Here is a 27,526-nt window from a genome sequence, read left to right as displayed (position 1 = left end):
TGGAAGCTTCTGGAAGGGCACAGTCACTACTTGGATACACAAAGACCAGTCAGGGTTGGACAGATCCATAGAGTAGTTGGGCTGTTTGGAATCTGAAATGGACAGGAAAACAGGCAGAGCCAACGGACCTGGGGCTCGTTCCGGAAATGCACCAGTTCACTTTGCACACATCTTTGCACCGCCTGCCAAGTGCACACAATGAGACGGAAATGGCCATTGCTAAATACACACTTTTCACTGGCTGGTGGCTCTAAATGTAGCTTTGAAATCTGTGTAATCTAGAAACGTCTGTGCGTAACTGAACCAGTACCAGTGCGAGCTGTGCAGTGGGAAATGTTGCTGCAAACCTGGGCCTGTGCGCTCCCTTCAATGTAGCCCATGACGGCCTCTTGCTGAGGCGCCCCTCTATGATTCCGTGAACAGGGAAATAAAAGACAAGGCCATTCAGGATCCAAATACCACGTTTATCACCAAACATCCTGCTGTGGCAGCACCACCCGAGCTCATTCATAGAAGTGCACGTGGGGAGAACATGAAACCAAGGAAAGTTGAGGAGAAGGTCGGGGAAAGAAATAAAAGTCAAGAGAAAAATAACGGGAAGGAGGGAGAAGGAACAAGAGAGCTTAGGAAGTGAGGGGAGGAAGAGAGGGGGAAAAGGAGGGGCAAAGTGAGAAAAGCGGGAGAAGTTAATTAATAGGGGAGGGGCGAAAGACAGGAAGCTAAAGGAGGGAGAGTGAAAAAGAAAGGGAGACAGGAGGAGAGGGTGAGATAAGGAGAGATGAGATGAAATAAAGGAGAAGCGAGGAGGAGAAGATGGTGGAGGGAGAAAGGGGGATAAAAAGCAGACAGAGAAGACAGTTGGAAGGGAGGAGGATCCATGGACGGGAGGAAAGAATTTAAAGAACAGGAGAAAAAGAAGAGGTAATGGGGCGATTGAAAAAAAAGAAAGTGAAGTCGAAGTAACAGAGAAGAGAGGACACAGAGGGCACACGGGGAGGTTAGAGACAGATGGGGGAGAAAGAAGATGAAAAGAGAAAACAGGCGAACGAGTAAAATAAAACCAATGAGACGAATAAAGACAGAAAAGGGAGGAGAAAGAACGGGGAGAGAGGAGGTGAAGGTAGATAACAGGGGAAGTGAAAGGAGGAAAAAGACACCAGAGAAGGAGAGAAGATACGGAAGATGAGAAGAACTGGAAAAAGGGAGGTTGAGAGTGGAAAGATGAAGAGAATGTGAAAGGGTGAAGCGAAAATGGTGGTCAGGGATGCGCGAGGGCAGGGGCAGAGGATGAGCGAGGAGAGGAGAAAGGGCAGAACTCCAGGCTAGAGAGGAAGAGGACGGGGCTGGAGGGGAGAAAGTGCTAACAAAGGTAACAGAGCAAACCTGCAGCCTCAGGCCCCTCCCCAACTGACTGATGGGGCAGGAGAGGTCACTGCCTGTCTCGGGACTCGCGATACAGCAGCCATACCCAAAAAGAGAAAGCAGCCCACGTGCACTATTCACATCAGACAGCAGTTATTTAGACAGCAGCACAGACGAATGTTAAAAGAGACAGCCTTAGTCTACCACTGCGACAGTCGTAGGAGAGACTGCAATTCATTTTTCTTAAGAATAAAAGAAACAGCAAGGCACACTGAATGGTCATAAGTTCAGAAGACACCCGTCTCTGTGCTGAGTTGGTAGAGAATGCAGCTCGTGTGTACAGTCAGTAGAGGGCGCTAACTCTGGGAAGAGTCGATAGAGATTGCAGACCATGAGTAGCGCCTACGTGAGACAAACGAGACTGTAGCTCCCATGAAGTCTCATGAGGGACCACAACACGTACAGAGTGTCCACTAGCAACCGAGGTCTATATGCACGATCCTGTAAAGACCACAGCTTTAATTTCAAGATCGGAGACGCAGTACCCCCCTTCTCAGGCTGGCATACTGACAAGAGTCAATGGTTGCCCTCACAGTCCTAAGTGGTGATGGCAAGGGACTACCACTTTATAAAAGTGACTGTGAGAGATTGTACACCATTCTTTGTAGGCATCAAGGAGCGGAGGTGATGTCCATCAGACCTGCTCCAGTGTGGGCAGCTTGTGCACGCACCACCAAGAGGACATCCACCACAATGGCCGCTCACGGCAGCGGCTTGAAGATGTTGCCTGAAGACTTGGACTCATTTTCTGGCTTGCAGGGCTTTAGGCAGTTCTGACCCCATTTGTCTTTGGTTAGGAAGTAGAGTAAAGCGTTAAGCCATGCATTGAAGCTGGCAAGAGGCCTGGTGACCTTGTAGCAGATGGACACCACGCTCATGGTCTGGCAGTCCACCATCCGGCTGGCCCTGAGCGCCAAGAAGAGCGTGCGGGTGATGTGGAAAGGCAGAAAGCAGAGGGCAAAGAGCAGCGTGATTGTCATGATAGTCTTGATGGACTTGCGCCTCTTATTCAAGGCAGGGGCCGGAGACTGGAACTGCGGGCTGCGCAAGGTGCGGAAGATGGTCCTGGCCACGCGGGAGTAGCACCAGGCAATGATGCAGAAAGGCACAAAGAAGCCGACTATGTGCAGAAAGATGCCATAGGGCACATAGTGCAAGAGGTCACTGTCCAGGGCATCATCCCAGCAGCTGGTGATGTTCTTGGAGAACTCAGTCTTGGCGAAGCGGAAGATGGGGCTGGTGAGGGCAAAAACAACGGCCCAGACCAGCACGCAGACAGCACGCACGGTCTTCTTGGTCTCCATGGTGATGGTCTTCATAGGGTGGCAGATGCCCAGGTAGCGGTGGAAGCTGATGCAGGTGAGGAAGAAGATACTGCAGTACAGGTTGAAGTAGAAGAGGAAGCGGACTAGCCGGCACATAAAGTCCCCAAATATCCATTGGTCCCTTTTGATGTAGCTGGCTATGAGGAAGGGCAGCGACAGCCCGTACATGAAGTCAGTGAGCGCCAAATTGAACATGTATATAAGAGAAGAGTTCCACTGCTTCGTCCTCCGCAGGGAGCGGTATAAGATGATCGAGTTCAGGCCCAAGCTCAGCACCAAGGTGAACAGGTAGCACATGGGCAGGAAAATGTACTTGTACGACTCGTCGATGTGGCAGGATCCCTGGGCCATGAGGGTGGTGCTGGAATTCCCGGGGGTGCTGATGGCCCGGAGTGCTCCAGTTATCTCTGCCATGTCACCTGGAGGCCTCTTAGGTTGGCTCACACATCACAGGCCTATGAGGGGTAACTTCTGCAAGACAAGAGCAGAATGGCACAGTAAGTGGAAGCCATCGTTTTACACAAACTACACAAGAGCAGGTTCAAGGTAACATCCCAGCATGTCCTGTCAATATTAGAAATTACCCAGGAAAAAGTTCTGCACGGATTTTAAGGAGGTAGCTTTCACCCCAGAAATGGCTGGCCTTGCAGGGAAATGAGGAAGTATGGGAAGGCGGCTAGAAGGGATACAGAAATCAAAGCGCTCTTAAGACTCCTCAATTAAAATCGGGTATCCAAAAAGACCAGTGGCTAAATGTACATACGCAGTTTAATCCTTTCAGCAACTATACTTTGGGGTGTCATGTCTAGGAGATGGAGCAATAGGAGGATATAAGGCATTCAGTGATGGATTTGTCACCTGAAGCACTAAATACTAAAGGATGGAGGGGAGAAGAGTTGAACTACAATGCAGCATGCTTTTCTTGGAGAGGAGACCAGGTTTTGGCAGAGGAGAGGGGGCATTGATTTGTTCCAGTCTGTCAGTCATATAGGCCAGTGTTCCCTTGCGCCAGTCAGCCTACCTCCTCAACAAAAGCAACACTGTTTCTTGTGCCCAGGACTGTACGTTATACAATGTGATACACATTTCGTCATGTAAAGGTAGATTAAAAATAGGAGCTAGAATTTGTAACCTGTATTTTTAAACCCTCTTTGCAGAGACAGGCCCACTGGAGTACATTTAGTACCAGAAACACATCTCTGCAGCCAAAAGCAAGACATAAGCGGTGAAACCCAAATAAAAACGGTCGTGATCTGAGAGAGCTGTCAAATGACAAACTTTTTTGTTGCGCCCACAAGACAGTATTCACTTTTGCAACTAGATCACAAACTGTCTCTCTTTCAGAAATTACCTTTATGTTTTTTTCTCTGTCATGAACTTCAGCAGGAACACTTTGGAAGATTACTGAAGAGGTCGTAGACTTAGCTTCCTATGACGCTAGAGCTTTATCGTAAGGTTTATATTTATATACATATGTTTTTTCAATCCGTATGAGCTATCTGCAGCCATGCATGTTCAATTGTTCTTTCTTGCATAGTCTGTTCTGGTCGATATCTAGTTAATGTCAGGAGATTACAGAAAGCCATGCTTTTTTCACTGTGATCCCTTTCAATGTCACTTTGGGAAGGGTCTATACTAGGACACTACTATTAAGATCACTCTACCCTGTTAATCTAAGGTTGTAGGACATGCTAGAAGAATAAGGTTGCTCACCTATATCAGGTGAAAGCAGGAGATCATTTGTGAGTTTTCTGGTTGGTGGCCAGGAGAGATCTGTAGAACAGTCTCTCAAGATGTTGAGATTTGCTGGTGTGGTAGAGATAGAGAGAGATAAATAGACTTCCCAGTCTCTTAGAAGCCCCCTTGATGACCACAGGAAACAGGGACTGGATCTCCATTGGAAGTTACATGTCATAGACTCCCCTCAACTGGCACAAAACCAGGCAGCTAGACTAATCTTTCAATAGCCCAGACAATGCCACATTACCCCCGGCGAGAAAGCTACATTGGTTACTGGTAAAACAACGAACTGTCTTCAAGGCCGGCTGCATTGTTTTTAAGTCTCTCTACGGCAGAAGCAGAGCCTTTATCTCATCCAGAATACAAAAATATACCCCCAACCACAACTTAAGGTCTACCCACATGAATCTCCTTACAATCCCCACATGAAAAAAAGAGACTGGGGGTTCCAGATTCTCTGTTCTCGCACCCTGCATCTGGAACTCCCTCCCTCCTGAAACTGGATCCACCCACAGCTATGTGAGATTCAGGCAACTCCTGAAGACTAGGTCCTTCAGACAAGCCTATGAATAATTGCTGTGAACAGTGTGTTTGCTTCTGATACCCAGCGACAAGAAACCGACCTGGTGTATGTGTGTTATACAGATGCTAGTAATATAACATAACATAACAAAGTGCCTGCGCCAACAGAAGCAATCCCACTTCGGGTACATAGTCTCCCCACTCAACAACTCAACGACCTCTTATGTGTTCTCACAGCTCTGCCCAAGTTAGTGGTCTATTGTCCCAGCTTTCAGACCTGAGACTAGAAGTGTGTGGTTGAGGAGGGTTAGCATCTGGAACATGTGCCTTAACAAAGACCATACTCGTGAAGAGCATGATTGTTCACTTTTGACTCCTGTGGATTCATTTCAGAGATTCTCCTCTTAATATTAAATATCAAGAGGTCTTGGCTGTTCATGTTCAAGTGTTTTCAGCCCCTAACATCAGCAATGAGAGGGAGCTCCGTTTGTCTCTGCAGAAGCCACAGTGAAACCTGGTTCTCAGGCACTCGCACAACCACCCGTGCAGAATGCTATTTGTGGGGACCTCAGGTCACAGTTATAATCTTTAACTCATAATAAATGCTTCAATGTGAAGACCAGGAGGCTTTTGGCAAGAGCAGCAACCACCGACGTGCTTTATGTTTCCCGCAGCAGTTCCCAGGAGGAGAGAAATCTGCTTCCCCCCGGTCCACACCAGCTGCTACGGTATAGTCCTGGGGGATGGATGTTAGACTTTCCAGGAACTCACCGTTGAGTAAAAGACAGGTCAAATAATTCTTGCTGGCCAGGGTGGGTCTCTCAGCCACTGGGTATGCAGAGAAGATTTGACTCCTGAGAAAGGGGCATGGGAGCCTTCAGCCTGCAGCTGGGTAGGGAAGGAGTCACCTTGAGCTGGCGAGTAAGGAGAGGGGATGAGACCTTCAGCCAGTAGCTGGGTGAAAAAGAAATAATTCACTGATGGCTAAGGATGGAACCCTGAGCTGCTGACGGAGGAGAGGGGATGGTACCTTCAGTCAGCAGCTGTGTAGAGAATGAGTGACCTTGAGCTGGTGAGTGAGGAGGGGGATGGTACCTTCAGTCAGCAGCTGGGTGGAGAATGAGTGACCTTGAGCTGGTGAGTGAGGAGGGGGATGGGACCCTCAGCCAGCAGCTGGGTAGAGAATGTGTGACCTTGAGCTGGTGAGTGAGGAGGGGGATGGGACCCTCAGTCAGCAGCTGGGTGGAGAATGAGTGACCTTGAGCTGGTGAGTGAGGAGGGGGGTGGGACCCTCAGCCAGCAGCGGGGTGGAGAATGTGTGACCTTGAGCTGGTGAGTGAGGAGGGGGATGGGACCCTCAGCCAGCAGCTGGGTGGAGAATGAGTGACCTTGAGCTGGTGAGTGAGGAGGGGGATGGGACCCTCAGACAGCAGCTGGGTGGAGAATGAGTGACCTTGAGCTGGTGAGTGAGGAGGGGGATGGGACCCTCAGCCAGCAGCTGGGTGGAGAATGAGTGACCTTGAGCTGGTGAGTGAGGAGGGGGATGGGACCCTCAGCCAGCAGCTGGGTAGAGAATGTGTGACCTTGAGCCGGTGAGTGAGGAGGGGGATGGGACCCTCAGTCAGCAGCTTGGTGAAGATGGAATGATTCATTGGTGGCTGCAGATAGAACCCCTGAGCTGTAGAATGAGGACAGTGCATGGGACTCTCATCCAGTCGCTGGGTAGAAAGGGCTTAACTATAAACTGGTGACTAATGACAGGGGATAGGACCCTCATTTAGTAGTTGGGTAGAAAGGGCTTAACTAAAAACTGGTGACTAATGACAGGGGATAGGACCCTCATTCAGTAGTTGGGTAGAGAAGACATGATCCTCAGCTGGTGTCTGAGGAGAGGGATTGGACCCTCAGCCAGTAGCTAAGTAGAGATGGAATGACTGCGTTGGTGATTGACAGTCAGTAGCTGGGTAAGTAAGCTGTGGCTCTGGTCTAGTGACTGAGGAGGATGGACACTCAGCCAGCAACAGTCTGCAGATGATATGGAACTCAGGTGCCCAAGTGTTGGTCCCTCGGCCAGCAGATGGGCTGAGGAGGCATGACGCTTATGAGAGGGTATGGAAACTGTTAACCAGTAGCAGGGTGGATATGGTATGACCCTGTAGTGGCTGAGTAAGGGACCATTGTCCAGTACCTGGATAGAGAAAGTATGACCCTGAGCTGGTGGGTAAGGATGGAGACTTCAGCGAGCAGATGGGTAGAGGAGGTCTGACCATACTCTGGTGGCTGAGGGAAGTCAGTCGGTGCCTGAGCGGGTGTTTGGACGCAGCCGTTATGCTACGAAGCAAGAAGCATCAAGGATAATTGGGCCCTAAGCAGAAATATGGACAGAGACAGTTAACCTGTAAGCCAAAGTGTTGGCAGAGGTCATGTGACCACCAGCTGGTGGCCGGTGAGAGGTACTGGAACCCTGACGTGATAGGGGAGGAGGCAGGAATGTGAGCTGGAGGATAACGGAGATGGTAAGACTGTGAGAGGAGGGCTGAAGAAAAGTTGTGGAATCCTTAACAAAAGGAGGGAGCAAGTACATGGGGTTGAAGAATTGAGACAGGGCTAAGCCAGCAGCTACAGGGAAAGGGTGTGACACTGAGTCGGAAGCTGAGGAGAATACATAGACCTTTCAGCTGGCTGTAGAGGAGGAGGTGAGACCTTACACTATTGGGATACTGTTGCCGAGGCTGTTGCCAGAGGCGGGACTGCAAATCACATCTGGGAACAGGTGCTGGGACCTTGAGCGGACATCTGAGGAGTCAGGACCTTGAGTTGGTAACTAGACACAGGAGGTGGAACCTTGAGTCAGTGGCTGACAAACTGAGACGGGACACGCCAGGCACCTCAAAAACCTCACCTCCACTACATGGTTGCCTAGAGGAAAGCTGCTCAACCAAGGAGGGTTTTATGTGCCCCATATTTGAATGTGGGTCCGAGCAGAGCCTGAATAAACCCAACACTGCCTGCAGGCTAAAGTTGGCGAGGGGACAGATAACCACCCACCAGATAGTGTCCATTACGAAGAAGATGGTGGCGGAGAAGGGGCACAGGAGTGCTATACAGAATTCATTGGGACACGTAGAGATAATGGACATCATGGAATATCGGAGAGTCTATACATATGTAGGGGCCCTGCGGCGACCCTGAGACAAGAGGCGCTGAACATGTGACTGAGAGAGAAACAAGCTAAATACACAGGTTTGGCTGCACATATCATGCCACAAGCCGAGAGTTGGCACTAAGAGGCAGGGGATGGTGAGGATTAGGTGGGCACTGAGGGAAAAGAGTGGAAAAAATGCATGTCTAGGATGAACGTTGGCATGTTGGAATGCAGTCAAATACATCTTTAGAAGCATGAACACTATTCAGATGAATTACACTGCAGAATGAGTACACAGGGCAAGAAATAGGGGAGTGGCTGCTACTTGTGAAACCACAGCAAGAACTTTAAACTGAAAAAATGGCTATTGCTGGAAAAAAAAGTCTAGAGAGGGTTTCACATCAGAAATTATTAGATACAGAACTGATCCAGCTGGATTTGCTGCAGTGATTCGTACAGCTGTTTAGCCTAGCCTGATACAGCAGAACTATCCCCAGGTTAGACACACAATTTAAAGGCTCAGGCACGGCTTTTGTTCAGTCTGCACTCCCTGCAGATGTATGCAGCAAAATGTTCACTTACGGGCTGTGGCCTGATAGGATTTAGGTTTCCCTCACACCCATTCTTCAGGCTCAGGGAGCTGAGCCGTCCATCGGGTTTACACAGATCCCAGTAGCCCAGGCACCTGTCAGCAGACCTATCTCTCCGATCAGAACGTCTTCACAGTCTGGGACCTCACACGAAAGCTTGGGGATTCACCGTTGGTCACAAGAACTGGATCTGAGCCAGATTATCCAGACGTCCGCATGGGATCCATTTACATACATGTGATCTAAGCAACGACCATTGACATAGTCATCGGCTATCCTGAGAACATGGCTTGTGTTCATCCCTTGTGTGTGACCCCCCCCCTTTCAGTAAAGCCAGGGCTATAGCCAGGGTCATCTGAGGGATTCATGGGGTCCTGGACAAGACCTTTTTTGAGGTCTCATGCTCATAACAGGTATGAATTATTTAGCCATTTTCTGCTAATTCAAGCCCCCTTGATGCCAAACAATATTAACTTATACATTACACTTTCTGAAACAGGGACATATAAACGTTTGTCTTCGTTGGGGGGGGTCTAAAAAGCCTCATAAGACACTAGGTAAAGAGAGAGGCAGACTCTGAAATAGAGAGGAAAAGAGGTTCAGATTGAGAAAGAGGGGTGACTGAGAGAAACATTTTCCCGGGAAGCCCATACTGGTGTCCCTGGGCAATGGCTAGCTTCGCCCATACCTTAAAATGTCTCTGGTTATTGGAAAATGCAATTCTGAGGCCGTGGCTGTTCATACATTCGCCAAATAATCCGTGGTCGTCTGCACAATTATGGTTGTTACAAACAAATATTTTTTCTAGGTCAGCTGGATCGAAAGTTAATCAGATCGTCGCCCGCCTGTATATTGCGGAGCTCGGCAATTTGCAAAAGTTAACTGACCAGCTCTACATCCAGGCATTGAAAGAGCTGAGAATGTTGCTTTGATAGTCCGAAGTTCTCGAATCGATGGACTGAGGAAAGGGCTTCTGACTGCAGCAATAAAGAAAGAGCTCAAACACAACTGAGACAGTGGAAGGAAGGATGCCTTGTTTGCGATATTCTTTTGTTCACTACTCCTCATCATCATCAGGGGCGTAGCATGGTCAGTAAGATTGTGGTGGGGGGGAGGGATGTTGAGCTTCAGATTGGTCAACAATCGTGATGGCATGTAGGGCCTGATTACTACTTTGGCGGAGGGGGTTAATCCATCCCAAATGTGACTGATATCCCGCCCACTGTGTTACGAGTCCATTATATCCTATGGAACTCGTAATAGGGTGGGTGGGATATCCGTCACATTTGGGACGGATTAACCCCCGCCGGCAAAGTTGTAATCAGGCCCATCATGTTAAATTACATTATAGCCCATGCAGGATGCATGAGGGAAGGGATGCTAAAGGGGCGGTGAAAGAGAGACGGATGCGGATTGGTCGGGGGTAGGAAGTGAGAGAGAACAGAACATTTAGTAAAGTAAGCTACATTTTTGAAGACTGAAGCAGAGCGGGAGACAGTGTGTGTGTGTTTTTTTGTTTCTGTGTTTGTAAAATTCCTAATGAAATTCCACAGGGACCCCTAAAAGCACCTGTAACCAACTAATTACCAGAAAATGCATTTATTTGGGGGGGGGGGGGGTCCCCCCGCCGGAAGTTACGCCCCTGATCATCATACATGCTGTTCCGAAATCAGTAGTCATTGCAAGTAAGCACTCGGACTTTAGTACAATCCCTAACATGTCTGATCTCTTCTCATCTCTTCTAAGACTTCACCCTTCCCTTCTGCTATCTCTGTGCTGCCCTCTCCAGCCTTCAGCGCACCACATGCCATCTCTCCCTTCTCTCTCTCCTCACACTCCCCTCCCACAATCTACTCGAACTCGGCCGTGGCCTCCTCTTTTCAGCATCTTCATCCTGCCATCTCCCCACACCATCTCTCTCCCCACAGCACCTATCTCCTGCCATCTCCCTACACCATCTCTCTCCTGCCATCTCCCCTCACCACCTTTCTCCTGCCATCTCCCCTCACCACCTCTCTCCTGCCATCTCCCCTCACCACCTATCTCCTGCCATCTCCCCACACCATCTCTCTCCTGCCATCTCACCTCACCATCTCTCTCCTGCCATCTCCCCTCACCACCTTTCTCCTGCCATCTCCCCTCACCACCTATCTCCTGCCATCTCCCCACACCACCTCTCTCCTGCCATCTCCCCACACCATCTCTCTCCTGCCATCTCACCTCACCACCTTTCTCCTGCCATCTCCCCTCACCACCTTTCTCCTGCCATCTCCCCTCACCACCTATCTCCTGCCATCTCCCCACACCACCTCTCTCCTGCCATCTCCCCACACCATCTCTCTCCTGCCATCTCCCCTCACCATCTCTCTCCTGCCATCTCCCCACACCATCTCTCTCCCCACACCACCTATCTCCTGCCATCTCCCCACACCATCTCTCTCCTGCCATCTCCCCTCACCACCTTTCTCCTGCCATCTCCCCACACCATCTCTCTCCTGCCATCTCCCCACACCATCTCTCTCCTGCCATCTTTCCTTCATCTCTCGCCTGCCATCTCCCCTCACTACCTCTCTCCTGCCATCTCCCCTCACCACCTCTCTCCTGCCATCTCCCCTCACCACCTCTCTCCTGCCATCTCCCCTCACCACCTCTCTCCTGCCATCTCCCCACACCATCTCTCTCCTGCCATCTCACCTCACCACCTCTCTCCTGCCATCTCCCCTCACCACCTATCTCCTGCCATCTCCCCACACCATCTCTCTCCTGCCATCTCACCTCACCATCTCTCTCCTGCCATCTCCCCTCACCACCTTTATCCTGCCATCTCCCCTCACCACCTATCTCCTGCCATCTCCCCACACCACCTCTCTCCTGCCATCTCCCCACACCATCTCTCTCCTGCCATCTCACCTCACCACCTTTCTCCTGCCATCTCCCCTCACCACCTTTCTCCTGCCATCTCCCCTCACCACCTATCTCCTGCCATCTCCCCACACCACCTCTCTCCTGCCATCTCCCCACACCATCTCTCTCCTGCCATCTCCCCTCACCATCTCTCTCCTGCCATCTCCCCACACCATCTCTCTCCCCACACCACCTATCTCCTGCCATCTCCCCACACCATCTCTCTCCTGCCATCTCCCCTCACCACCTTTCTCCTGCCATCTCCCCACACCATCTCTCTCCTGCCATCTTTCCTTCATCTCTCGCCTGCCATCTCCCCTCACTACCTCTCTCCTACCATCTCCCCTCACCACCTCTCTCCTGCCATCTCCCATCACCACCTCTCTCCTGCCATCTCCCCTCACCACCTTTCTCCTGCCATCTCCCCACACCATCCCTCTCCTGCCATCTCCCAACACCATCTATCTCCTGCCATCTTTCCTTCATCTCTCTCCTGCCATCTCCCCTCACTACCTCTCTCCTGCCATCTCCCCTCACCACCTCTCTCCTGCCATCTCCCCTCACCACCTATCTCCTGCCATCTCCCATCACCACCTCTCTCCTGCCATCTCCCCTCACCATCTCTCTCCTGCCATCTCCCCTCACCACCTATCTCCTGCCATCTCCCCTCACCACCTCTCTCCTGCTATCTCCCATCACCACCTCTCTCCTATCTCCCCTCACCACCTCTCTCCTGCTATCTCCCCTCACCACCTCTCTCCTGCTATCAACCCTCACCACCTATCCACCACCTATCTCCTGCTATCTCCCCTCACCACCTATCTCCTGCCATCTTTCCTTCATCTCTCGCCTGCCATCTCCCCTCACCACCTATCTCCTGCCATCTCCCAACACCATCTCTCTCCTGCCATCTCCCCACTCCACCTCTCTCCTGCCATCTCCCCACTCCACCTCTCTCCTGCCATCTCCCCTCACCACCTATCTCCTGCCATCTCCCCACACCACCTCTCTCCTGCCATCTTCCAACACCATCTCTCTCCTGCCATCTTTCCTTCATCTCTCTCCTGCCATCTCCCCACTCCACCTCTCTCCTGCCATCTCCCCTCACCACCTCTCTCCAGCCACCTCCAGTCCACCTTCCCCCTCTCGGTATTCCACCATCGCCCTCCCTGCAGCGCCACCTCCCAAACCCCGTCTTCCAGTCTCTTTCCAGGTACTTGTGCCTGCCTGGCCCCGGCGGGGGGAGGGGGGGTTGTGTGCCCGGGAGCGGGGCTGACTCAGCCTTTCCACCTCATTACACCCCTTGCAATGAGTAACAAACGCCTTCTGTGGCCCCAGCACTTGTGTAATCAGCGGCCTCTCGCTCACGCTTTACACTTCAAAACAGCAAAATATTTACTGTCTTGAGGGCATCGCCCATCCGAACAAACACGGCGCCCTGTCCTGCCCGCCCTCCGCGCTGATGGTCGGAGGGCACTCGGTGCGTTCGTGCCGTCAGCTCCGACACCAGACACCCGACTCACAAGCAAACCTTGCTAGAGTGATCCTTTAACAGAGGCCTGCTGTGCCAACCAAGCGCCAGGCACAGAGTACAGCAGCGACCTGACAAAACCCCGCAGCACAGCCTCTGACAAAACACAGCCTCTGACAAAACCTGCAGCACAGCCCCTGACAAGACCCCGCAGCCCAGCCTCTGACAAAACACAGCCTCTGACAAAACCTGCAGCACAGCCTCTGACAAGACCCCGCAGCCCAGCCTCTGACAAAACACAGCCTCTGACAAAACCTGCAGCACAGCCTCTGACAAGACCCCGCAGCCCAGCCTCTGACAAAACACAGCCTCTGACAGACCCCGCAGCCGAGCCTCTGACAAACACAGCCTCTGACAAAACACAGCCTCTGACAAAACCTGCAGCACAGCCTCTGACAAAACCCCGCAGCCCAGCCTCTGACAAAACGTGCAGCACAGCCCCTGACAAAACCCTGACAAAACCTGCAGTACAGCCACTGACAAAACCCCGCAGCACAGCCACTGACAAAACCTGCAGCACAGCCTCTGACAAAACCCCGCAGCACAGACTCCAACAAAACCCTGCAACACAGCCACTGACAAAACCTGCAGCACAGCCTCTGACAAAACACAGCCTCTGACAAAACCTGCAGCACAGCCTCTGACAAAACACAGCCTCTGACAAAACCTGCAGCACAGCCACTGACAAAACACAGCCTCTGACAAAACCTGCAGCCCAGCCTCTGACAAAACACAGCCTCTGACAAAACCCCGCAGCAGAGACTCCAACAAAACCCTGCAACACAGCCACTGACAAAACCTGCAGCACAGCCTCTGACAAAACCCCGCAGCACAGACTCCAACAAAACCCTGCAACACAGCCAAAGACAAAACCTGCAGCACAGCCTCTGAAAAAACCCCGCAGCAGAGCCACTGACAAAACCTGCAGTACAGCCACTGACAAAACCCCGCAGCACAGCCACTGACAAAACCTGCAGCACAGCCTCTGACAAAACCCCACAGCACAGACTCCAAAAAACCTTGCAACACAGCCACTGACAAAACCTGCAGCACAGCCTCTGACAAAACCCCGCAGCACAGCCTCTGACAAAACCCTGCAGCAAAGCCTCTGACAAAACCATGACAAAACCTGCAGCACAGCCTCTGACAAATCACTGCAGCAAAGCCTCTGACAAAACCATGACAAAACCCTGCAGCACAGCCTCTGACAAAACCCTGCAGCACAGCCTCTAACAACATCTGCAGCACAGCCTCTGACAAAACCCTGCAGCACAACCTCTGACAAAACCCCACAGCACAGCCTCTGACAAAACCTGTAGCACAACATCTGACAAAACCCTGCAGCAACGACCTGACAAAACCCTGTAGCACAGCCTCTGACAAAACCCTGCAGCAACGACCTGACACAACCCAGCAGCACAGACTCTGACAAAACCATGCAACAACGACCTCACAAAGCGCTGCAGCAAAGACCTGAGAAAACCAAACAGCAGCACAACCTTTGACAAAACTGTGCAGCACAGCCTCTGAGCAAATGGTGCAGCATATTATCTGAGCAAATGGCGCAGCACAGCCTCTGACAAAACCGTGCACCACAGCCTGTAGGCAAACAGTGCAGCACAGCCGGTGACAAAACCCCACAGCACAGCCTCTGACAAAACTGTGCAGCACAACCTCTGAGCAAGCGATGCAGCACAGCCTCTAAAAAAACAGTGCAGCACAGCCTCTGAGCAAACAGTGCAGCACAGCCTCTGACAAAACCCGGCAGCACAGCCTCTGACAAAACCCGGCAGAGCCTTTGACAAACAGTGCAACACAACCTGTGAGCAAACAGTGTAGCACAGCTGGTGACAAAACTGTGCAGCACAACCTCCGAGCAAGCGATGCAGCACAGCCTGTGACAAAACCCTGCTCTGACAAAACCATGCAGCACAGCTTCTGACAAAACCCGGCAGCACAGCCTCTGACAAAACCCGACAGCACAGCCTCTGAGCAGACGGTGCAGTACAGCCTCTGACAAAACCTTGCAGCACAGCCTCTGACAAAACCCTGCAGCACAGACTGAGCAAACGGTGCAGCACAGCCTCTGACAAAACCCTGCAGCACAGCCAGTGATAAAAACCCTGCAGCACAGCCGGTGACACAACCGTGCAGTATAGCCTCCGACAAAACCTTGCAGCACAGCCTCCGACAAAACCTCGCAGCACAGCCTCTGAGCAAACGGTGCAGCACAGCCTCTGAACAAACGGTGCAGCACAGCCTCTGAGCAAACGGTGCAGCACAGCCTCTGAACAAACGGTGCAGCACAGCCTCTGAGCAAACGGTGCAGCACAGCCTCTGAGCAAACGGTGCAGGACCGCCTCTGAACAAACGGTGCAGGACCGCCTCTGAACAAACGGTGCAGCACAGCCTCTGAGCAAACGGTGCAGCACAGCCTCTGAACAAACGGTGCAGCACAGCCTCTGACAAATCTGTGCAGCACAGCCTCTGACAAAACTGTGCAGGTTAGCTTCTGAGCAAACAGTGCAGCACAGCCAGTGACAAAACCCTGCAGCACAGCCTCTGAGCAAGCGGTGCAGCACAGCCTGTGACAAAACCGTGCAGCACAGCCTATGAGCAAACAGTGCGGCAACGACCTGACAAAACTGTACAGCACAGCCTCTGGCAAAACCGTGCAGCACAGCCTCTGACAAACCCATGCAGTAGAGCCTCTGACAAAACCGTGCAGCAACGACCTCACAAAAACATGCAGCACAGCCTCTGAGCAAACCGTGCAGCACTGCCTCTGACAAAACCGTGCAGCACAGCCTCTGAGGAAACTGTGCAGCGCAGCCTCCGACAAAACCATGCAGCACAGCCTCTGACAAAACCCTGCTGCACAGCCTCTGACAAAACCCAGAAACACAGCCTCTGATAAAACCTTGCAGCACAGACTCCAACAAAACCCTGCAACACAGCCTCTGACAAAACCGTGCAGCAATGGCCTGACAAAACTGTGCAGCGCAGCCTCTGAGCAAACGGTGCAGCCCAGCCTCTTGCAAAACTGTGCAGCACAGCAGCTGAGTAAATGCTGCAGCACAGCCCCTGAATAAATGGTCCAGCCCAGCTGCTGAGCAAATGGTGCAGCAACGACCTGACAAAACTGTGCAGCATAGCCTTCAACAGAATTGTGCAGCAATGACTTGACAGAACCGTGCAGCACAGCCCCTGACAAAACCGTGCAGCAACAATCTAACCAAACCGCACAAAGATTATCTCTGGCCAAAAGGCACAACAACAACCTCTGACTACATGGTACAGCAACAATCTAACCAAAACATACAACAACTGTCTTTGGTCAAAAGACACAGCAACAATATGACCAAACTGTACAGATACAATCCCTGACCAACCAGTACAGCAACAACCTCTGTCCAAACATACAACAATCTCTGACCAAACTACAGCAATATTAAACTAGCCAAACACTACAGCAACAATCATCTGACCAAACCATATAGTGGTAATCTCTTACCAAACCTTACAGGAAAAAGCTATCATCAAACATTACTGCAAGACGATGATCAAACCTAACAGCAACAATCGTTTGACCCAAAGCCAAACCGTACAACAACAATCTTCTGACCAAACCATATAGCAACAATCTCTTATTAAACCTTACAGCAAGAAGACCTTATTGCAACAATCCTTTGACCAAACCCAAACCATACAGCAACACTCTCCTACCAAACCTCAAAGCAATCATCGCCTAACCAAACATTAGAAAACAACTTCATACCAAGCCCTACCGCAACAATCCTTTGACCTAGCTTTACAGCAACAATCTCTCTTCTCAGTTTATGTCGGAGAAGTCTTGCTCAGCTGGAAGTGCATTACAAGAGGAGTGGAGATATACTGGTCATAGCCACCCTTCGTTAAATGAGAACAAAAAAAGAATCTCTTTTCAAACCTTGTAGCGACAATTCTCTGCCCAAACGGTTCATCAGCAATCTGACTAAACAATACAGCAACAATCCTCTGACTAAACCATAAAACAACAATCTCTAAGCAACCTGTAGAGCCCCAATCGTTGACAAACCAACAAGCAAGGATCATCTAACCAAAATCCACATAAACGATTCTTTAGGTAACCAAACCCTATAACAACCACTCATTGAACAACCCCTACAGTAACCTGCTGCTAACTACGTGTTTTAGGGGAAATCATTTAATAAACCCCCACAGTTCGGATCAATGCAACAGTTCTTAAAATAAGCACTACACCAAGGAACCTCTAATGAAACTGTACGGCGACAATCCTCTAGCCAAACCCTTCAGCAACTACTCTCTATCAAATCCCGGTAGCATCCATGCTCTAGTGAAGCCTATAGTAAAAATCACTTTACTGAACTCCACTTCAGCGTTCGCTGCAATGTTCTTCTAGTAACCATACCAATAGAAACATCCAATACCCATACAGCATCAACCCTCTAACCAACCCATATAGCATCTGTTCTATAGCTAACTCCTTTAGTAGCCATGCTCTTACCAAGCCACACTGCAACAGTCATCCAACCAAAGTATATTGCAACAACCTTCTTACCAAACCCACTAGCAACAGTCCTCTCACCATAAACCACAGCAACAATTCTCTAACCAGTACCCAGAGCAATCGAATATTAATCTACATCATTCTTATTCTCTAACCCAAACCCTTCAGCAAAAATCCCACACAATCATAACCTTACCAAACCTCGTTGCAAGACTTCAGAGCTAACATTACCATAATTAATTTTAATCAAATCTAACCGCAAAAAGGTTGTAACCAACACCAATGGCAATCATCCAGCACCCTCAGGTCAAACTCCACAGCCACAATCCCCTAAACTAACCACCTAAACTAACCAAGCCCAACTTAAATTATCATCTAGATATATAGCGATCTTCTGTCCAAACCAAATTGCAATGACCATTAAGCTAAACCTCACTCCAAATGTCCACTAGCCTAGGCATACCGCAATGAGCGTCTCATCAGCCTGTAAAGCCATGATTTTCTAACCTATGCCTACATCAACATGCCCTTCCTCATGCTTATACCAAGGAGGGAACGTACAGCCTCTTTAAAGGTGAGCTCACTGTTATAAAGAAGAGCATGCTCAACCAGGAGATTGGTGGGGGGGCCACTACATCGGGGCATCAGTTACCACCACATCCCGTGCACTTGCCTCAACCAACTCAAGAACATATGTTTCCTGCTAATCCCTATTGACTAAACCTCACCAAATCCACATCTGTCCCTCTTGTCCACACTAACCCCTGAATATTTCCTACCCTCCCCAGAACCTCTATCTGCGACCAATTCAAAAACATTTTTCTCCTTCCTTGCCCAGAACATCTGTTCTCTACTAACCACAGACTACCTGCTTGCCCAACCCCAGAACATCAATTCCCATCAAACATAGAACATACATTACCAAACATACTACAAAAACATCTGAACATCTGTTCCATACTAAACCTAAAAAATGTGGCCTTACCAACCCCAGACCATCTGCCCACTCTAACTCCAGACCAACAGCGTTTAATCATCCCCAATCTATCCCACCAACTTCAGAATATCTGCTTCCCACCAACATGACCCGTACCCTCCACTAACCAAAGTCTGTACCAAATACATAACATCCGTCTCCATTAACCCCACACCTGTTACCACCAACTCCAAAATATTTTTCCACGACTTCCCCAGAACATCTGTACGTACTAACCACAGAATAGATGTCTTTCACTTAGGCATTGTCCTCCACCACACGCAAACCTATGAACACGGCAATCACCGGACAAGTTTTGCAGCACCAACCAAAGAAATGCTGTAATTTGTCAAACCCAGGATAACTGTCAGCACCATTTAAAGGACATTGTCCCACAGCAGCCCTTCAACACAAATCCAACAGCAACCACAGAACACTTGCCTACACTCACCCCAGAAAAGGCGCCCCCAGCAACTCCAGAAATGCTTTCCACTCAGGTAACAGGGCTTAAGCAACACTACCCCAGGGGGGTAAAAGGATGGACCTGGATCTGATGAGAGTCACGCTGTAGGTTGAGAAATCCTGCGTGAATTATTGCCTAAACTTTTTTTCTAGATCCAAAAATGGACTGCCTGAAATACTAAATGTCTCCTAATATCAGACTTTTGGGAGATATTTCGGTGAATAGGACTATGCCCAGCTCTATAAATTCCATGTCTCCAGCCCCAGAATCTGAAAATCTGCCTGAAAAGGGGTACGAGGAACCTAAAAACCATTGTTTGTTTTTTAGGCAGTTAATGATAATCCGCATGCCATGCATTCTGAATTAGAACCACTTGGGAGGAGATAATGTCCAAATCTGAGATGGGCAAGAGGCAGAATTAATGATAACCGTGGGCGTGCTGCAGTAAGGGAAGGGGATGCTAGAACTGAAAGCCACTGCTCCTGTGGGAGCCATCCTGTGGGAGATCTGGACTCTGCCTTGCACTGTACAAAATCTATCTAGCCCTATATAAACCCTGAGAAGGGTGAACTCCGAGAAGAGGACAGGCGTGGTGGCACACCAGCCCAGGTCATGTTAGCTAGTATAGTTACTTCAACCAACAATGGGCCCCGTGCACATTTACTTAAACCCAATGAAACAACTTGATAAGGCTTCATTGAACTAAAACAAAAGGCATGAACACGTTAAAAGAGGTGAAAATGAACATATTTTGGGCTAGAACGGAAGAATCATATTTTCTTGGAACTTGTGCAAAATACCACAGCCCAAGAGATCGGCTAAAGTGCAGAGACAAGTTTTTATTCTTTGTAAAAATAAGATTTTTTTTGTAGCTTTACCAAAGAATGAGACTGGGAAATCAGGCAATTTGATATAACAAAGTCGATTTTGGAAGCGTATTAAGCTAAAACATGCTTAGTTTTAGGTGAAAAGTTGTACATGTTGTTAAGCTACTACCTGCTAAAATAATATTTCAATTACAATAGCACATGCCTATTTGCTGGCCCCAATAAATGTGCCATTGCCAAAACAGCGATCCCTAACCATGTGATGAAGAGGTGACCAAAAATCATAATTTTTAGAGAGACAGTTGTGCCCTCTAGATTCCTAAGATTTTTTTGTGAAATAAATAATCTTAAATTTCAAGGTTCATGGCAAAGCAAAGACTCCAAAGCTCACATGCGTGGACGCCAGCTCATGAGCCTAGCCAGGATAGTTCAACACTGAGAACTTCAGAGAGTTCTACCCAAAAGAAAGACACTGCAAACCACTGGCTCAAATTAAGCACTGGTTTGAGGTGGGGGCCACCGGCACTTAATTTTGGGAAACAGCACTTATTGTTCCTGATCAGACATTTCCAGAGAGCAAGAGAGGGAAACACGCGCCAAGGAGAAAGAAGAAGGAAGAGAAAGACGGAAAAAGCGTCACAAAGGAGAGAGGAGGAACCTGCGAGAGTAAGATAAAAGGGAGGAGTGCCTGGCGGTGGATTAAAGAGGCCTGAGGCGCACTGAAGATTACTCACACTTGGTATTCGGCACGCTAACAGGTTATAGCGCCGCCAGTGGGCTTTTGAGCACATCTTTGGGCACCAGCACTCATTCTTTTACAAATTGAGCACTGCCCCAAAATCCTTGAAACACCTGGGCCTGATGCCCCCAGTCCCTCACCTCTTCGCCGCACTTCATCAAAAAAAGATCGGCAGCATTTGACGTTTCTGTGGAAAAAAGTTTGGTCTGGGCCAACCGATGTTAATGTTGGAACATGGCAGCCCACACCCAGCAGAGACAGGCTGTTCCCCCACAATCTCTCAGGATGCAACAACCTACCTTCTCCAGAGTTAAAGGCCACCCAGCATCCAAATGAACTGAAGAGCCTGCTCCTATGGGACTGTGGACCTGTTCGCAGCTAGAGCCCCCTACAATGTCGCATCCTCTCCTATGTATCCAAGACTTGACCTCTTTCAGCTGGCATACCACTCGGCCCTCTCCTCGCCAAGGGGGTGTTGGATGGATGATGGAGGCTTCTGTACTGGTCTCTTTGACGACAGCTGGGACCACCACACTCAGAGGTGTACCAGGCACACAGCAGTGATACGTGGAAGGCCCACTGAGGTAGCCAGTGTACCCAGGAGTGGCACTCTGCAGGCAGCAGCCGACTTGCAGGTGGCACGCTGCAGATCAGTGGACATGCAGCCCTGGAAGTCTGTCTCCCAGCCCCTGCCTGTTCCAAGTGTGCACAGCCAGCCTTTCAGGATCACTGCCCACGAATCTTAAATTCCATTTGCATACATGCGGCTCGTTGGAGGAAAGCAGCATGATTGAATGAATGGGTTAATCATTTGCTCAGCACCAGCGCTAAGCTACAGGAAACCAAGCACCTGCGTCTCACCATCCTTTGCACCCTGAGAAGCACGTGCCACCAAAGTGCACGCGAAGGACCTGGGTTCAAGCATGTCCAACCTCAGCGCCACATAAATGGGGGCAAGAGGTGGGGAGGAAGAGGTCCTCAAAAAACAGCTGCAGCGTTGTGCCCTGCGCTTAGAAAAAGGCATTCCTGAGAAATATCTTAAACACCGTGATCTGAGGGGTGCAACTTCAATACTTGAAGACAATGGGGTCCCAACATAACATGCGCACACAGACGGATGCACCACATTCAGAATTGTGTCCCCTGGAAATAGGGGTCACTCGCAGCACACTGAATACTGCAATCAACATCAGCAGCCCCAGGAACAGAGGTCACTGAAAGCACTTGAAGCACACAGGTGTACCTCAGTCCACATCAGGTGCCCATCACCAGGGAGCCACTGAACCCTGACCATGTCCGAACACACCCCGTTTGACAACAGCAACTCCAGAAACAGGGTCACTAAAGGACACTCTCACCACGCAGGCACACCACATTCAACATCAGCACGCCCAGAAATAGGGGTCACCCAACAACACCCGAATATACCACATTGGACATCAGCATCCCCGAGAACAGAGGTGATTAAAGATCACGTACAGCACTTGGATCTAATGTACCAAACCTTCAAGCCCTAGAAAAAACAAGGTCCAGCAAAGAAGCCCAGAGCAGCTGGGCCTAACAACACAAAGTACAGTGACTTTTGAATTCGGGGTCCCCAATAAGCATTCATATAGCTGAGAATCCTTAAACTCGCACCCTGAGAAAAGTGGTCTAGCACTTAGGTTCAACCAGAATCAACTTGAAAGTAACAAAGGTCACCAACGAAAGCCCAGAGCCGAAGGTTCTAACTATACCTATTGTTGCACCCCAAAACACAAAATCAATAAATCATTTCAAGAAGGCACGCCGTTTCACGAAGCCTCCAGCACCGGTGCCTGCTGGGAAGAGGGCACAGAGACTCATCCCGTATACGGAGAGGTTACTCTAGAACTGAGAAACGCATGGATACCCGAGATGCAACCAAATGCCCCACACCCAGCACCGCACAACCGTACCCCGACAGAGCAGATTTATATCAAACGTGTGTTTGCGAGGGGTGGGGCAGACCGTGGATTCAGGGCCCAACAACTAGGATGTGAGAGAGAGAGAGAGAGAGAGAAAAAAACAAAAACAAAAACAAATCATAAACAAATGAAAGTGCTCCAGGAAGGGGTGAGCGAGAAAGCCTGGGGAGAGGGAGGGCAGAGCGTGATGGAGAAAGCAGTGTTTCTGGGCACAAGAGAGACGGTCACGGGGAGGGTGTATGAGGGGAGAGGGGATGGGGCAGAGCACGCGAGAGGGGTGTGTAGTTTAGTGAGAGAGGAGGTTAAGAGCGAGAGAGTGCATCAGTGCTTAATTTGCAAAACAAAAAAAAGTGCCAGGGCCCACCTCAGAGGGCCACTGCAGCTTGCATGCCCATTGCCTCTGTGAGTCCGGCCAATGACCGAACCAACACAACTTTTAACCATCATACTGCTACAAAAGTGACAACTCAGGCTACTCCAGGCCCCCACACTATGAGAATCACTTGAACAGCAGGTATTAGTCCTTTAAATTATTTTAAATCAATGAACAACTGTTGCGTGCCCATCTTTAGTTTAGACAACCAGCACCCCCATGTGGCAGACTGTCATAAGTACCAGTGTTGGCAATTAATTGCCGGTGCTGAGTACCTGAAACCACCAGCTCAAATTAAGCATTAGAGCGCATGTCAAGGAGGAGGAGAGTAAGAGGAGGTGATCCAGAAAGAGTGGAGAGTTTTTAAAGAGGGCAGGTTGCGAGCAATTAGCTGTTTGAATTAAGGGTGTGTGAGGGGCAAAAGTATGAGAAGATGCAGTGAGAGCAGGATGATGAGGGTAAGGTGTGAGGTGCTCGTCAGGACAGCAGGCGGCTCAGAGAGCAGTGTTAGAGGACGGAGGGAGAGTGCACAGGAGGGTGGTTTCAAAGACAGATGTGAGAAGGAGGAAAGGGATGAGTGGCTGAGAAATAGGAGGGTGTCTATGAAAAGCAGATGAAGGACAAAGAAGAGTCCATGAGAGTGGAGGTGTGAGAAAGAGGACTGAGTTTGCGACGAAAACGAAGGTAGCGTCATTTCCTGGCAGAGATCATAGTCGGTGGCTGCCCAGGGGGCACAAGTAAGAGCCTCATATTGCCCCTGCAAGCAGCACACGTGGCATCATTGCTAGGGCAGGCGAGGTGGCACAGAAAAATCTCCTCAATCTAGTTGGCAACATTTCTTGCACTAGATCTGGGAGGTGGAGAGTCGAGAAAATAAGAAAGAGGACAGGTGAGAGTTAGGGAGAGTGAGAAAGAGGAGAAAAATGAGATGTGGGAGGCAGCGAGAGAAAAGTCTAAGAAAGCAAGGTAGGAGAAGGCAGTGTGTGATGGGCTGGTGTGACGAAAGGGTGAAAGGTTGTAAGTGGAGGAAAAGAAGAAAGGGAAACCACCACTGAAGATTAGATGAGAGGAGGGTCTGAGACCCCAATGCGAGATAAGACAGAAATGGGAGCTGAGGACTTTAAAGAGAGAGAAAAAGAGAGAGAGACGGGTCAGAGTGTGCCAAGGAAAACATTTTGGGGGTCATTCTGACCCCGGCGGTCTAAGACCGCCGGTGCCAGGGTCGGCGGGAGCACCGCCGACAGGCCGGCGGTGCCCCGCAGGGCATTCTGACCGCGGCGGTTCGGCCGCGGTCAGAAGAGGCAAACCGGCGGTCTCCCGCCGGTTTACCGCTGCCCTTAGAATCCCCCATGGCGGCGCAGCTTGCTGCGCCGCCATGGGGGATTCTGACACCCCCTACCGCCATCCTGTTCCTGGCGGTTCGCCCGCCAGGAACAGGATGGCGGTAGGGGGTGCCGCGGGGCCCCTGGGGGCCCCGAAAAGTATTTCAGTGTCTGCTAAGCAGACACTGAAATACGCGACGGGTGCAACTGCACCCGTCGCACCTCTGCAACTACGCCGGCTCAATTCTGAGCCGGCGTCCTCGTTGCAGGGGCATTTCCTCTGGGCCGGCGGGCACTCTTTTGGAGAGCGCCCGCCGGCCCAGAGGAAATGTCTGAATGGCCGCCGCGGTCTTTTGACCGCGGTGCGGTCATTCAGCGGCGGTACCCTGGCGGACGGCCTCCGCCGTCCGCCAGGGTCAGAATGAGGCCCTTTATCTTTAAGAGGTCCCTCTAGATGCTGGTGTCTCCCTCTGGATGCTGGTGTCTCCCTCTGGATGCTGGTGTCTCCCTCTGGATGCTAGTGTCTCCCTCTGGATGCTGGTGTCTGACCATGGATGCTGGTCTCTCTCTCTGGATGCTGGCCTCTCCCTCCCGATGCTGTCCTCTCCCTGTGGATGCTGGTCTCTCCCTTTGGATGCTGGTCTCTCCCTTTGGATGCTGGTCTCTCCCTCTGGATTCTGGTGTCTTTCTTTGGATGCTGGTCTCTCCCTTTGGATGCTGGTGTCTACCTCTGGATTCTGGTGTCTTTCTTTGGATGCTGGTCTCTCCCTTTGGATGCAGGCGTCTCCCTCTGGATTCTGGTGTATTTCTTTGAATGCTGGTCTCTCCCTTTGAATGCTGGTCTCTGCCTTTGGATGCTGGCCTCTCCCTCTGGATGCTGGCTTCTCCCTTTGGATGCTGGCCTCTCCCGTTGGATGCTGGTCTCTGCCTTTGGATGCTGGCCTCTCCCGTTGGATGCTGGCCTCTCCCTTTGGATGCTGGCCTCTCCCGGTGGATGCTGGTCTCTGCCTTTGGATACTGGTCTCTCCCTCTGGATGCTGACCTCTCCCGTTAGATGCTGGCCTATCCCGTTGGATGCTGGCCTCTGCCTTTGGATGCTGGTTTCTGCCTTTGGATGCTGGTCTCTCCGTTTGGATGCTGGGTTCTCCCTCTACATGCTGGACTAACCCCATTGGATTTTGGTCTCTCCCTCTGGATGCTGGTCTCTCCCTGTGGATGCTGGTCTCTCCCTCTGGAGGCTGGTCTCTCCCTGTGGATGCTGGTCTCTCCCTCTGGAGGCTGGCCTCTCTCTCCCTCTGGATGTTGGTCTCTCCCTCTGGATGCTGGTCTCTCTCTGGATGCTGGCCTTTCTCTCCCTCTGGATGCTGGTCTCTCCCTGGATGCTGGTCTCTCCCTATGGCCCTTGCTTCACACCGACCAGGAAAGATCTGTATACATAATTACAAAGGGCACCATCAGCCTGTCTGATCTATGGCCCTTTGGTGAGTGTGCAGCATGTCAACGAGACATTACAGTGTACACTTCCTTTTTCTTATGTTACAACTTTAAGTACATGGGGGACACAACGCCTTTCTTTCTATCTCACAATTCTATCTGTGGTCAGAAGCTGAAATAGGGATTTGTTCCAAGCCCAAAATGAGCGCCATTGATTTTTAGGTGTGATAATAATAAAAGCTTTTTCTTTCACTGCTACGTCGCACACAGGAGCCTGGTGAGTGCTTGTGCACTATCTGCTATGAGCTGGGCCTTAATGAGTGCTAATCACTTTGTTTTCCCCTGCTGTGGTGTTGAAAGGGCTGGGGGTGCAGGCTTTGACAAAATAAACACTTTAACAGGTCACGTGGTCAAGAGCCTTTGGCGAATCCTGACCGAAGAAGCACACAGGGCAAGACAGGCCGTAGCAGCATCGGGCGATTATGCGGGAGGCTGGAGCGGTGGGGGCTGTTTTTGCAACAGTGCTGCAATCTCGGCTCCTAGTAACAAAAGCAGCAATCCAGCATAATCCACTCACTCTCGCTTCCAGCCTCCGTGTGGAGGCTGACAGGCAAAATTGCCAGACTGCTCCTAGTTCGCAGTCTGGCCGTGGAAGCACATTTGATTCTCCCGGCACACGCATGTGTTGTTGATACGTCTCACGATAGAATGGTCCAGTGCAAGCCCATTTTGAAACAAAAAGTGTTTATCTTCGAGTGATGAGCTCATCACTTACGAGCGCGTTACTTAGTGTGGCCAGGTCAAGCTGCTGACCCACGCTTACAAAGCACTACACAATGAAGGCCCAGCGTACCTAGGTAATCGACTGACTTTCCACCAATTGACCTGGCAGCCACCCCAGGCATCCGCCAGGCCAACAGCAGAGGCCGCTCCTTCTCCCACCTGGCAGCCAAGACCTGAACACTCTCCCCTGCACCTCAGGGCCTCACCATCATTCCAACAGCTCAGAAAGGACCTCAAGACATGGATGTTCAACCAACAGGAAATAGCAGTATGATCCCGCAGCATGACCCCTCTGCAACTCGAGACCCTCACGGGTGAAGTAGCCTGATTTATTGATTGATAGTGCGCGAGCATGACCGCACCGATGTGTACCTTGCCTTGCACACGTGGATCGCTTGTTGTAGGTGATGCATTGTGACAGTCGCAAACTGCCCTCACATTCAAGTATGTTGGCAATTGAACACATGTGTACTGACTTCCAGGAGAAGAACTAAGCAAGGTTCAATGAAATGTAGAAGGACTTCAGAGTCTAGAGGGTTCCATCTCATTGGAATCTTGTCTGATTATTCTACTTGGAAACATTTCTCTGCATGGAAGCCATGCCCCCTGCTGTGGGTGTTGAAATCTAATAGATCATTCTCTCTCCGACCTCACGTCAGGGACCCACTCCCGCTTTCTCTCTCTCTCTCTCTTTCTCTCCGGGGATTACCGTCTTCGTCTTCTGTCAGAGGGTGTCTCCTTCTACGTACCTCTATTGCAGCTTTCCATTACAGACGTACCCTCTCCCCTGGGCTGCGCTATCTCTCCCGAGGTAAGAGAGCGACTCTTACTCCACCATTTCATGCAATCCCCCCTCTGACTAGGAACCCTCCTCCTCTCCTTGATGGATGTTGGTTCACCAAAATGCAGTGCTTAAGGAAGTGACGTCAAGCAAACTTTGATACCGATGACAT

The 27,526-nt window shown here is 50.4% G+C and overlaps 1 protein-coding gene across 8 annotated transcripts in view; it reads right to left on the bottom strand.

Annotated features, from left to right (window-relative positions):
* Positions 1 to 443: 443 nt before the first annotated feature.
* The window catches only part of LOC138267622 (P2Y purinoceptor 4-like), a 178,489-nt gene continuing 151,406 nt past the window's right edge, over positions 444 to 27,526 (bottom strand). For 4 of the 8 annotated variants that reach the window (XM_069216706.1, XM_069216707.1, XM_069216705.1 and 1 more), the window contains exon 9: positions 3,084 to 3,218. Coding sequence is in view for 3 of the 8 variants with exons in the window: in XM_069216703.1 (XP_069072804.1) it covers positions 2,124 to 3,161 (1,038 nt within the window). In the remaining 5 variants the exon portion in view is untranslated. Of the gene's footprint in view, positions 3,219 to 27,526 lie in introns of all 8 variants that reach the window. The other 4 variants (XM_069216704.1, XM_069216703.1, XM_069216702.1 and 1 more) reach the window with 2 other exon arrangements.

Source organism: Pleurodeles waltl, chromosome 12 (assembly GCF_031143425.1).
Source record: "Pleurodeles waltl isolate 20211129_DDA chromosome 12, aPleWal1.hap1.20221129, whole genome shotgun sequence".
In the NCBI taxonomy this organism is placed as follows: domain Eukaryota; kingdom Metazoa; phylum Chordata; class Amphibia; order Caudata; family Salamandridae; genus Pleurodeles; species Pleurodeles waltl.
This window is presented reverse-complemented; position numbering and strand designations above follow the sequence as displayed.